Below are 12,214 nucleotides of genomic sequence, written 5' to 3'. Positions count from 1 at the left end.
CACGGGGGCGGTGGGGGCTGGTGGCCTGTAGACAGATTTGTGCCAGTTACAAAAACACTGCAAGGTGTGCACAACATACTACTGAATTAAGGGACCGGGAACACACACTCACACACTCACACACTCACACACTCACACACTCACACACTCACACACTCACACACTCACACACTCACACACTCCAAATATACAGACACCAAAAGATCCCCGATACATATATAATCTTTTTTTATTTTACGGACAAAAAAAAAAAAAGATACCATTTAACAAGAGTGTAAAACATTCCCAGCTCAGAGAGCAGCCGCAGCCGGGGGGGGAGGGGGGGTGTAAAATAAGGAGGAGGGGCATGCTAAGTCTCCGGGTCCTCGGGAGAGGCGTCTAATGTCTGCCTGCAGGGAAAACAAACACACAGAGACGGGCATTAGAACAGATACGCTTCAACTGAGAGCAACACACCCAGTTTACTAAAAAGGAGAGAAAATGCATTTGAAATGGAGGTGCAGCTCACTGTGTCCATCCAATACACTCTTCCTCACAGAGAGACACAGAGAGTGACGCAGAGTGACAGAGAGACACACAGAGAGACACACAGAGAGACACAGAGTGACAGAGAGTGACAGAGAGTGACAGAGTGACAGAGAGTGACAGAGAGTGACAGAGAGTGACAGAGAGTGACACTATGAAAGGATTAAGTGATGTGCTTCAGAAGGAGCGCATGGTGTTGAACCCAAATCCATACAAACAGGTACTTTGACAGGTGCATCTGGCTCATGCAGTCACACTGGGCAAACATCTTAAGCCTTTCCTCCGGTTATCGGCCAGTTATCACACCTACACTTCCGCAATAATGATGGGAGAACAAGACGCCCAAGGGCCCAACAAATTACCCAGAGAGCATTGCTCTCAGCGGGTCAGACTGGAGTCTAATCTCCCCTCAGGTACAGCTCAGGTGAGCTTCAGCACCTGGAAAACATGCATCCCACGCCCCGAATACCTCAAAACCGCACCGTGCTAACACTAAACACAAAACGTCCGAATATTCTTCTGCCGATTATTGAATTGCGTGCGTTTCCCTTCACCCCCGACCAGCGGCCCCGGGGGCGAGAACGCGTAGCGCCCGTCGCTGCGTTTACATACCGCGCCCCGCGATGTGTCGAACGCGGGGAACGCGGACACACACCTATCACAGAGCCATCTAAGGACATAACGGCCGCTCTCCCGCTCCCTCCCGCCGCCGCCAAGCGCTACGCGCGGGTTTGTCAGGCCCGGGTAATGGACCGCGCGGGTTCCTTGCCATCGGCTATAAAAAGACAGCAGCACCTTAAGTACACAGAGCGGGGTGCCAGGAGGCTGGCACGGGCGCAGAGTGAACGGCATTCTCCGATTAGCAGCTGGGAGCTTTGAGCGCACTGGGTGGGCGATGCGATCGGCGGGTTCTTAATCTGTTTATTTATAATATAATATTGCGAATAAATCAACAGTTGTGGCGTTATTACAATTTCATCCGCGTTGAAGTAGCTTCCCCAGTAAATATGAGCGTAATGAATGTGTCAGACGCACGGCTGAGTGGAGCTCTGGCCACAGACCCCACAGGGAGGAGCGGTGCACACAGGGCAGGGCGGGGAGAGAGGGCGCTAACGGCACGCTAACAACGCGCTACCGGCACACTAACGCACGCTAACAACATGCTAACAGCGCGCTAACTGCAGGCTAACAGCGCGCTAACGGCACGCTAACAACATGCTAACGGCACACTAATGGCACGCTAACAACGCGCTAACGCATGCTAACAACATGCTAACGGCACACTAACAACGCGCTAGCGGCACGCTAACAGCGCGCTAACTGCAGGCTAACAGCGTGCTAACGCCACGCTAACAACATGCTAGCGGCACGCTAACTGCAGGCTGGGGGCTTTAGTGTACCTTTGGCCACTGAAGGGGGGGGGGTGTGTATGACAGGTGGTGGTGGTGGGGGGGGGGGTTTCTGATATGGAGGCAGTATGGGGCTTTAGCGTACCTGTGGGCGTTGGGGGGCACGATAGGGGCGGGCGGGGGAAGGGGTCACTCGTCGATGTACTCGAAGGGCTCTGGGGCCTCTGGCTCCTGCTCTTCCTCCTCGATCTTGGGCCCGTGGGCGGAGACGGGCTCCACCAGCTCCTCCTCTTCCTCACTCGTGTCCTTCAGGATGATGATGCCGCCCGTGTGCAGCTGCGGGAGCAAGCGCCGAAACGTTAGCCTAGTGCTACACATTCCCCCAAACACGTTAGCCTAGCGCTACACACTCCCCCAAACACGTTAGCCTAGCGCTACACATTCCCCCAAACACGTTAGCCTAGCGCTACACATTCCCCCAAACACGTTAGCCTAGCGCTACACATTCCCCCAAACTCGTTAGCCTAGCGCTACACATTCCCCCAAAAACGTTAGCCTAGTGCTACACATTCCCCCAAACACGTTAGCCTAGCGCTACACATTCCCCCAAACACGTTAGCCTAGCGCTACACATTCCCCCAAACACGTTAGCCTAGCGCTACACATTCCCCCAAACACGTTAGCCTAGCGCTACACATTCCCCCAAACACGTTAGCCTAGCGCTACACATTCCCCCAAACACGTTAGCCTAGCGCTACACATTCCCCCAAACACGTTAGCCTAGCGCTACACATTCCCCCAAACACGTTAGCCTAGCGCTACACATTCCCCCAAACACGTTAGCCTAGCGCTACACATTCCCCCAAACACGTTAGCCTAGCGCTACACATTCCCCCAAACACGTTAGCCTAGCGCTACACATTCCCCCAAACTCGTTAGCCTAGCGCTACACACTCCCCCAAACTCATTAGCCTAGCGCTACACACTCCCCCAAACTCATTAGCCTAGAGCTACAAATTATCTCAAACACGTTAGCCTAGCGCTAGACATTCCCCCAAACACGTTAGCTTGCCGCAACACACTACCCCCAAACACCTTAGCCTAGCGCTACACACTCCCCTAAACACATTAGCTTAGCGCTACACATTCCCCAAACACCTCACAGATGACACCTAGGAACTTCAGCAAATGATGCAAAATCCCCAAGCTGCATCCTAGCGTAGAACTGGCCCCCCTTCCCACCAGACCTGAGTAAAATATTTAATTGTTTTGGATTATAATACTTTTCTGTGCTCGATTGATCATCCCTAGCGCAACTGTGCCAAACAACAGGACCAGTAGGCGAGGTTTGCAACTGAGAGTATTTCATAAGTTCCAATACACCAGAGTAACGTAGAGGAAAGCGCAGTAAAGTATTTAAATCCAAAACAATTGCACATCTGCCCCAGGTCTGCACCCCACAGAAACACAAAGCTGAGTCCCTCAGGCAGGCTGCAGGGTGCAGTTCCCTGGTCGGCCACAGAGGGCGCTGGTGCACAGCGAGGCACAGGCTAACGGGATGAGAGACGCGGAATCTCGGGGCGGCGTTCCGGATATTCCCTCAGCGCCATGCGGGAACGCTGCCAGCATTCCACACTGCAACAGCCAGACTAGTCACCCTCGCCACCACGGGACGGGCCAATCAAACGGACCCACAATGCAACAGCACCGAAAAAGAAAACGCATATAAAAGAAATCTTAGCAGCCAGGAAGAATCCCCCCCACGCAGCTAATGGAAGATGGGGGGGTAAGAGCTGAGCAACCCCCCCTGAAAGCCTCGGTCTTCCCAGGACAGGTTTAAGGCTGCAATCTCCCCCCCAAACTAATTAAAAAGGCATCGTTCCTACTACCCTGACCCAGAGGGCCAGTTCTTACATAACGGCCCCACAAAAGCCTGTTTAACAGTCAGAGAGTCAGGCAGCTGGAGAGGAGGGCAGGTCACAGCTCCTCACAAACAGAAAGTGGCCAGCCATTCGAAGAAGCTCTTTTTATAGAAACAAAAGGCAACAAAGTTTAATGAAGCACGGCACTCATGTTGCCATGCAACAAATGTATAAATGCACTTACAAACCTTCATAATGTACGTATTAAATATGTATACCTGTGTTTGGGAGGCAGGGAGTGAGAATAAACCAAAATGTGAGTGGGAATAAACCAAAATGTCCCACTAGATAATATAACATATTTCCCCAGAAATGTACCTATAAACCACAAAAAAAAAAATAGATATTACATAAGAAGTAAATACCTCAGGCAAGCGAAAACTGCGAAAACATTGACGCAATTTCCTAGAATTTAATATGACTTAAAAACTGGGCACTAAATCAGTTTTATGACCGACTAATCCCACATGTTACATCAGGGTAAATTCTGTATTCGTTTTGACATTTTCATGTGACAGGGTGGGGCAGATAGAGTGCACCACCCCGCCCCCCCTCACTCTCTAACCCCGCCCAGCTGAGCTGTGCCCAGTCTTATTGGTTTACAGCAGCTGTGGTGTGTTTTGGTTGGTGCTGAGAGGCGTCTGTCAGGTGGGGCCCAGGGGGTCATTAAAACACACGAGACAGACACGCCCCCCCACGCCCCCTGACCCCTGACCCCTGACCCAGAGTCTATTCCAGGGTCAGAATCCCACACGGACGGGATTAGCGCTGGAGGTGCCACATGTGGAAATGTAGGCGTTTGAGTGTGTGGATCTGAGGCCGTTACACCAAACTCTCCTGTTAGACCCCCCCCGCCATTCATCAGGACGCACAAACGAACCCATTCCCTTCACCCCCCCCGCCCCACTGAAACGAGGTCATCCAGACACTCTAACCCCTTATGATAGAAGAGACAATTAAATTCTCAGTAGAGTTCAGACACTGCAGTCCCTACACTATGACATCAGCGCGCCCGTATGGAAGCCTGAACGCAGCCAGGCCATGCTGCTACGAGAGAACGCACCGCTCACCGCCAAACAGCGCTGCCAGACCGGCGCACTGGAACGCTCTGTTCAGACACTCTGAGTGAAACAGCACAGATTTCAGCCTGATTCACAGAAAACAAGACTACCCAAGACACCTGAGGAGAGACACTGAGGAGACACTGAGGTTAGACTGAAGCGCCTCTCATGAGGGGAAACCCTCACAGCGTACGACAGTAGTCCAGGAGTTCACTGGAACTCCAGTGGTCATGAGTCCTTTCTCATGGGGTAACTCACCGGTTTGAAGGGCTGGTAGGGGCAGGTGGGGGGTACGGGGGGCAGGTAGGGGGCAGGTACGGGGCGTGGGGTAACTCACCGGTTTGAAGGGCTGGTAGCGGCAGGTATGGGGTATGAGGGGCAGGTAGGGGGCAGGTACGGGGGGCAGGTAGGGGGCAGGTAGGGGGCGTGGGGTAGCTCACCGGTTTGAAGGGCTGGTAGCGGCAGGTGTCGGGGTACGGGGGGCAGGTAGGGGGCAGGTAGGCGGCAGGTACGGGGCAGGTACGGGGCGTGGGGTAGCTCACCGGTTTGAAGGGCTGGTAGCGGCAGGTGTCGGGGTACGGGGGGCAGGTAGGGGGCAGGTAGGGGGCAGGTAGGGGGCAGGTAGGGGGCGTGGGGTAGCTCACCGGTTTGAAGGGCTGGTAGCGGCAGGTACGGGGCAGGTAGGGGGCGTGGGGTAGCTCACCGGTTTGAAGGGCTGGTAGCGGCAGGTACGGGGTACGGGGGGCAGGTAGGGGGCGTGGGGTAGCTCACCGGTTTGAAGGGCTGGTAGCGGCAGGTGTCGGGTATGAGGGGCAGGTAGGGGGCAGGTAGGGGGCGTGGGGTAGCTCACCGGTTTGAAGGGCTGGTAGCGGCAGGTACGGGGTACGGGGGGCAGGTAGGGGGCAGGTACGGGGCAGGTACGGGGCGTGGGGTAGCTCACCGGTTTGAAGGGCTGGTAGCGGCAGGTGTCGGGCATGTTCAGCACGCGGAGCTGGGCAGGCATCACACGCGCCGGGTTCTCCAGCAGCTGGAAGCTGGGCTCCGGCTCCTTCCTCTTCTCCTTCTCCTTCTCTTTTTCTTTCTCCTTTTCTTTTTCCTTCTCTTTCTCCTTTTCTTTCTCTTTTTCCTTTTCCTTCTCTTTCTCTTTTTCTTCCTCTTTTTTCTCCTTCTCCTTCTCTTCAGTCTCCTGTCATTCCACCACAGGTGAGAGATCAAAGTCTGGCTCACACGCACAACCATCAACATGATAATCATGATGACCATGACAACAGTAACAATCAGCAACCTCCTAACAAGAGTGTAACCTACTACGAGATGGCATAGCATAGCATAGCATAACATAGCATAGCATAGCATAGCATAGCAAAGCATAACATAGCATAGCATAGCATAGCATAGCATAGCACAGAATAGAATAACATAGCACAGCATAGCATAGCATAGCATAACATAGGATAGCATAGCACAGCATAATAAAGTAGAACATAGGATAGCATAACATGGCATAGCATAACATAGCATAGCATAGCATAACTATGAAAACAGGCCATTCAGCCCAGCAATGCTAGCCTTTTCCTAACCTGTAGGTAATGCTTGATACACCTAAAAGCTCAACAGTATCTAGCACCGGCCGCTGGGCCCTGAACTCACCACCTCCATCTTCTCCTCTTCCTTCTCCTTCCTCTCTTTCTCCTTCTCCTTCTTCTTGGCCTTGGCTGTGATGGAGAGAACGGCCGTGGAGACCTGACGCAGGAGAGAAGGTTCCAGAGAGTCAGCGGAGAGAGGTCACACGCTCTCAGCTCAGGGTCTCGCTCGTTTATTGTTAAACTCCTGCAGAGCTACAGCGTCACCGGAACAGCGCGTGAACCCAGAAGAAGCAGTGGAAAAGACCGCTGCGCGCTAGAACGGGAGGACTGGAAGAGGCCGCTGAAAAAGCAGTCAGAATTTTGTTCTAAAAAGATCCTGATTACCAGTGGTCATCATAAAGAAAGGTTATTAGCTACAAATAGCCTGCCCAACTTATTTAACTTACAAGCATCTGATTCCAGTCAATAAATGGTTCAAATGAGTGATTATATAAAGTGTTCAGATGTCAGAGTTCGACTAAAGTCTGGAGTGAAAAGTAGGGGGGCACCTTTTCCTTCTCCTTCTCCTTGGGAACCTCCAGGGCGGGGGGGTAGGCGAAGGTGGAGGGCTTGCAGTTGGAGCGATACTGCACCTTGGGCATCTGGAGAAAGAACACGGACAGAGATATGAGCAGTGTTTCCACAGGTGTGCCAACTCCAGGTGTGCTAATTCCAGGTGAGCAAGTGTCAGGTGTGCTAACACCAGGTGAGCTAGCGTTAGGTGTGCTAACACCAGGTGAGCTCGTGCCAGGTGTGCTAACACCAGGTGAGCTAGTGCCAGGTGTGCTAACACCAGGTGAGCTAGTGCCAGGTGTGCTAACACCAGGTGTGCTAGTGTCAGGTGTGCTAACACCAGGTGAGCTAGTGCCAGGTGCGCTAACACCAGGTGAGCTAGTGCCAGGTGTGCTAACACCAGGTGAGCTCGTGCCAGGTGTGCCAACACCAGGTGAGCTAGTGCCAGGTGTGCTAACACCAGGTGAGCTAGTGCCAGGTGTGCTAACACCAGGTGAGCTAGTGCCAGGTGCGCTAACACCAGGTGTGCTCCTGCCACCGCTTCCTCGCTCTGGGCCGGATGCAGGCCGTAGAGCTGGCTCTGGGCCCCTACCTTCAGGTCCTTGTTGAGGCCGATGATGGCGGTGGGGGTGAAGGCCAGGGACAGGAAGTGGGAGAGGGGGAACCAGAACCAGAACTGGGTGAAGACCAGCAGCCCCACCACCGAGGGCATGTGGGTGTGGCCTGTGCGCGACTGCAGGGAGATGGTCACGTTACGCCCACCTGCAACAGGGAGGGTCAGAGGTCAACATCGCCCAGGACCAATCAGCAGGGAGAACAGAGGGAGCAGAGGGACAGCAAGAGTCAGGAGTCAACATCGCCGAGGACCAATCAGCAGGGAGAGTTTATAATGTTCGGTTGAGTGACAGCAGGACATAGAAATGGGTTTCCATCCAACTGGTTTTAAGCTCATTTTGATTTTGGGCATAAGTGAACCTGAGTGGGGAAAAGCCTGAAATTTGAAAAAGCAAGATATCACGAAAATGTATTTGCTTGGCCACGGTGGAAAACTTGCCGTACTGACCGAAGAGAAGACCAGCCTCGTCCCTCCTAACCGGCTTCTTCCACCGTCGCCATGACAGCCGTTCCTCAAAACAAGAGCCACTAAGGAGCTCCCCTGGGGGAGGGGGAGGGGGAGGGGGAGGGAAACCCTGCTCATTTTCCCCTCCCGCTTAAAGCCTCCTGATTACAGACCAGCAGCCCCGGCTCAAGCCACCAGCTCGCAGAGACGAGGCACGGCAAAGCTTCTGACGGTGCTCAAATCCGTTTGATATTCCTGCTCCAGGAGTTCATTAGCGGGTGGATTACCAGGAGCGCAATTCTCCGGTGGCTGGGATTATTGGCTGGATGCCGGGCAGAAACATTCACACACCCAGAATTCCCACTCCGGTAGAGACCCCGCTATTTTAAATAAGCTACTTTTGCTTTGATAAGCAAAGTGTGTTTATAAGCGCATTAAACGTCAGGGGGAAAATGTACTCCGTTAACACAACGCAGGATACCAACACTACCCCACAGGCCACTATCAATCTCTCCAAACCTAAAAAAGGAGACATTTTGTGGTGCGGAGGTACTGAACTCAAAAGGGGAGGAATGTACAAGCCGGCTGATGAAACGCAGATAAACTGAAAATATTTCCAATAAAGAAAGACGTGAACTCTTCTCTCCGACACGGTTTCTTTTCATCCCACCGGAGAAACGGCCCTTCAGGCCGGGCCAAAGGCAGGAGATCATGGGAGGTTTCTCAGGTCCAGTACAGGGTGAACTAGGGGAGTTACCGGTGCAGTTCAGCCACGTTTAGTTTAACTGGTCGTTTAAGTGCCAGACAACAACACACATGATCTGACGTCTTCAGGGACCTGGGCTGCAGGTAAGTTGAAGACCTCCTAGAGTCTACAGACCCCCCAAATCCACACCTGTACCACCGCCTTAGAGAACAGGCCTTACCCAAGAACCACACCAAATCTATGACTGTTAATGTATGGGAGGCCAGCCCTGGTCTTGGAGAACCACAGGATGTGCTGGTTTTTGTGGTTACTCAGCACTTCGTCTGAGAATTAAAGCAATCGATTACACAGTGAACTCGCCTCACCTGGTTTTTCTTTGGTCTACGTGAGGGCTTATTTCAAGGTGAACACAAAAACCGGCAGACACTGCGGTTCCCCAAGTGTGAGGACTGTGCACTGCACCAGACTTTTACCCTGACGTACCGAATCAAAACAAAAACGTTTCAGGGAGAGTTTATTGTGAAATATGAATAAGAAACAGAGAAATGAGACGGAGCGGGGGCTCGGTGGAGGAAAGGGAGGTGGAAGGTCTGTGGTGACAGGGTTGGGGAGCGCAGAGCTCATCAGGACATCTATACTCACAGGGCCCTGCGAACACGGTGCCCTCCCAGCCTTGGTCCCAGCGCTAAACTGATCCACATGAGGGAGGAGGCTTTATACAGAACTGCCCCACCAGAGGGGCTTTTAAACAGAACTGCCCCACCAGAGGGGCTTTTAAACAGAACTGCCCCACCAGAGGGGCTGTCTGAAGTGAGACACACACCGCTTCCCCCTGCTCGCGTGACTGAGCGGTCCACTGGGGAAACCGTGAATTGCTGGAACCACATGAACTTTTTCCCCTCAGGAAATATGCACATATAGGTATATAACTTCCAGCTGACATATTTATATTAATATATTTATTGGGTTTGAGTGGACGTCTGTTCTCCAGTCAAAGAGGACACAGATCTGGTCTGTCTGGCAGACGGAGAATGGCAGAATTTCGGAGTCGACACGATAAATGTTTTTTTTCCCCCCACCAGACAGTGTGTAATCTACTACCCCACCCTAAAAACGAAGGGTTCACATCCTTCCGCAGGCTTCCGGAATAACTGACCTGCGTCCAGGATGCCCTGGGCCAGGATGGCGCCAAACTTCGCCATTACATCATCGTGCTTGTCGTTGATGACCTTGGCGTACAGCTGCCGGAACTGGTTAACCTGCGGAGACAAAAACCCTTTACACGCCACCGCTAACAGCACAGACTTCCCGTCTAAAATCCCAAACATGTCGCATTTCATAACCGCAGTCTTAACAGAAATAAAGATACAGTTCGTGTCAGATGTGTCCAAATACAATTTGAGTCCAATCTAGAGGAGGCCAGAGTCCGATTCCTTTGATATCGGATGGGAATGTAAACAACTTCAGCATTCATCTTCTCCAGACATTCCCACTGTACTAATGACATCCCATAATAACCGTGTGGGCCGTGCAAGATACCCCATTGTAGTGAGTCATCAGGTCGGTCATCTGATTAGTCCGCTGTATCAGATATGAGCGTATAACCGGGCCAAACATAAACACACTGGAGTCCAACAGGCCAGAAGTTTCTGTTTCTCAATAAATTACCAGACTATAACCCTTTTAAGTGTGGACAAAACTGACTTTTTCTGTATTTTTTTTCTTTGAAAACACATTTTTAAACTTTCGTTTAATGTTTCTTTTGGTTGAGCGAGCATCCCCGCGTGATTTGTGAGGCTGAGAGAGTGCGGTGGTTAATCCGCTCTGAAACGAACAAAAGCACTCAGGAGCTCCGGGCATCAAAGAAAGACACATAAATAAAGGAGAGAACGAAGAGGGGGGGAAAGGGGAGAGAAACTTCTGGAAGCTCTGATGATCCAGGATTCATCCTGCGCTTGTGCGGACTCACTCCACCCGCGGTTCCTTGGTCACTGAACACGGCCAACAGAACCGCACGGCCAACAGAACCGCCCACTACCGCACGCCCAACAGAACCGCCCACTACCGCACGCCCAACAGAACCGCCCACTACCGCACGCCCAACAGAACCGCACGCCCAACAGAACCGCCCACTACCGCACGCCCAACAGAACCGCACGCCCAACAGAACCGCCCACTACCGCACGCCCAACAGAACCGCCCACTACCGCACGCCCAACAGAACCGCCCACTACCGCACGCCCAACAGAACCGCACGGCCAACAGAACCGCACGCCCAACAGAACCGCCCACTACCGCACGCCCAACAGAACCGCCCACTACCGCACGCCCAACAGAACCGCCCACTACCGCACGCCCAACAGAACCGCCCACTACCGCACGCCCAACAGAACCGCACGCCCAACAGAACCGCCCACTACCGCACGCCCAACAGAACCGCCCACTACCGCACGCCCAACAGAACCGCACGCCCAACAGAACCGCCCACTACCGCACGCCCAACAGAACCGCCACTACCGCACGCCCAACAGAACCGCACGCCCAACAGAACCGCCCACTACCGCACGCCCAACAGAACCGCACGCCCAACAGAACCGCCCACTACCGCACGCCCAACAGAACCGCCCACTACCGCACGCCCAACAGAACCACACGCCCAACAGAACCGCCCACTACCGCACGCCCAACAGAACCACACGCCCAACAGAACCGCCCACTACCGCACGCCCAACAGAACCGCACGCCCAACAGAACCGCCCACTACCGCACGCCCAACAGAACCGCAAGCCCAACAGAACCGCCCACTACCGCACGCCCAACAGAACCGCCCACTACCGCACGCCCAACAGAACCGCACGCCCAAAAGAACCGCACGCTCAACACAAACACATGCTCAACACAAACATCGAGCTCCAGCAAGAGCGCATTTACCCATCACTCTTCAGCAAGAGTGCATGTTTATCCACCCTTTCTCTCTCTCCAGCGAAAGAGTGTATGTTATATTCTGTCTCTCTCTCTCTCTCTCTCTCTCTCTCTCTCTCTCTCTCTCTCTCTCTCTCATGAATACATGTTTATCCTGCCTCACTCAGCAGGTTTATTTATCCAAGAGTTGTCTGATAAATCTAAAAGTGCTCTCTGGCACTGTAAGGTCTGAACACGATATGTGTGTGTGTGTGCGTGTGTGTGTGTGTGGCATTTCAATCTACTGTACAGAGATCAATATAACCCCCATCAGTCATTTTCAGGGCCAATCAAAGCGCTGATGCTCTTTACGGTGACCATGACAACGCCAGGTACGAAATGGGGGAGGAGTCAGAGTGGAATCACAGAAGCCGTTTCTTCCAGCGTGGTCGATGACGCACTCCAGGTGAGTGGGGGTGTGTGACTCACCTTGGGGCAGGTGACCGGGGTGAGTGCGTGTTTCTGTGACTCAGAGACAGGTGAGCAGGGACT

At 53.1% G+C, this 12,214-nt stretch overlaps 1 protein-coding gene across 1 annotated transcript in view; it reads right to left on the bottom strand.

Annotated features, from left to right (window-relative positions):
- Nucleotides 1-211: 211 nt before the first annotated feature.
- Nucleotides 212-12,214, bottom strand: part of psmd1 (proteasome 26S subunit, non-ATPase 1) — a 48,457-nt gene continuing 36,454 nt past the window's right edge. Inside the window, exons 19-25 of the mRNA XM_061239262.1 lie at nucleotides 9,918-10,020; nucleotides 7,588-7,757; nucleotides 6,992-7,084; nucleotides 6,508-6,600; nucleotides 5,798-6,043; nucleotides 2,020-2,210; nucleotides 212-389 (exon numbers count right to left, since the gene is read on the bottom strand). Of these exons, the coding sequence (XP_061095246.1) occupies nucleotides 2,064-2,210; nucleotides 5,798-6,043; nucleotides 6,508-6,600; nucleotides 6,992-7,084; nucleotides 7,588-7,757; nucleotides 9,918-10,020 (852 nt within the window). The 3' untranslated portion in view covers nucleotides 212-389; nucleotides 2,020-2,063. The remainder of the gene's footprint in view (nucleotides 390-2,019; nucleotides 2,211-5,797; nucleotides 6,044-6,507; nucleotides 6,601-6,991; nucleotides 7,085-7,587; nucleotides 7,758-9,917; nucleotides 10,021-12,214) is intronic.

Source organism: Conger conger, chromosome 4, assembly GCF_963514075.1.
Source record: "Conger conger chromosome 4, fConCon1.1, whole genome shotgun sequence".
In the NCBI taxonomy this organism is placed as follows: domain Eukaryota; kingdom Metazoa; phylum Chordata; class Actinopteri; order Anguilliformes; family Congridae; genus Conger; species Conger conger.
This window is presented reverse-complemented; position numbering and strand designations above follow the sequence as displayed.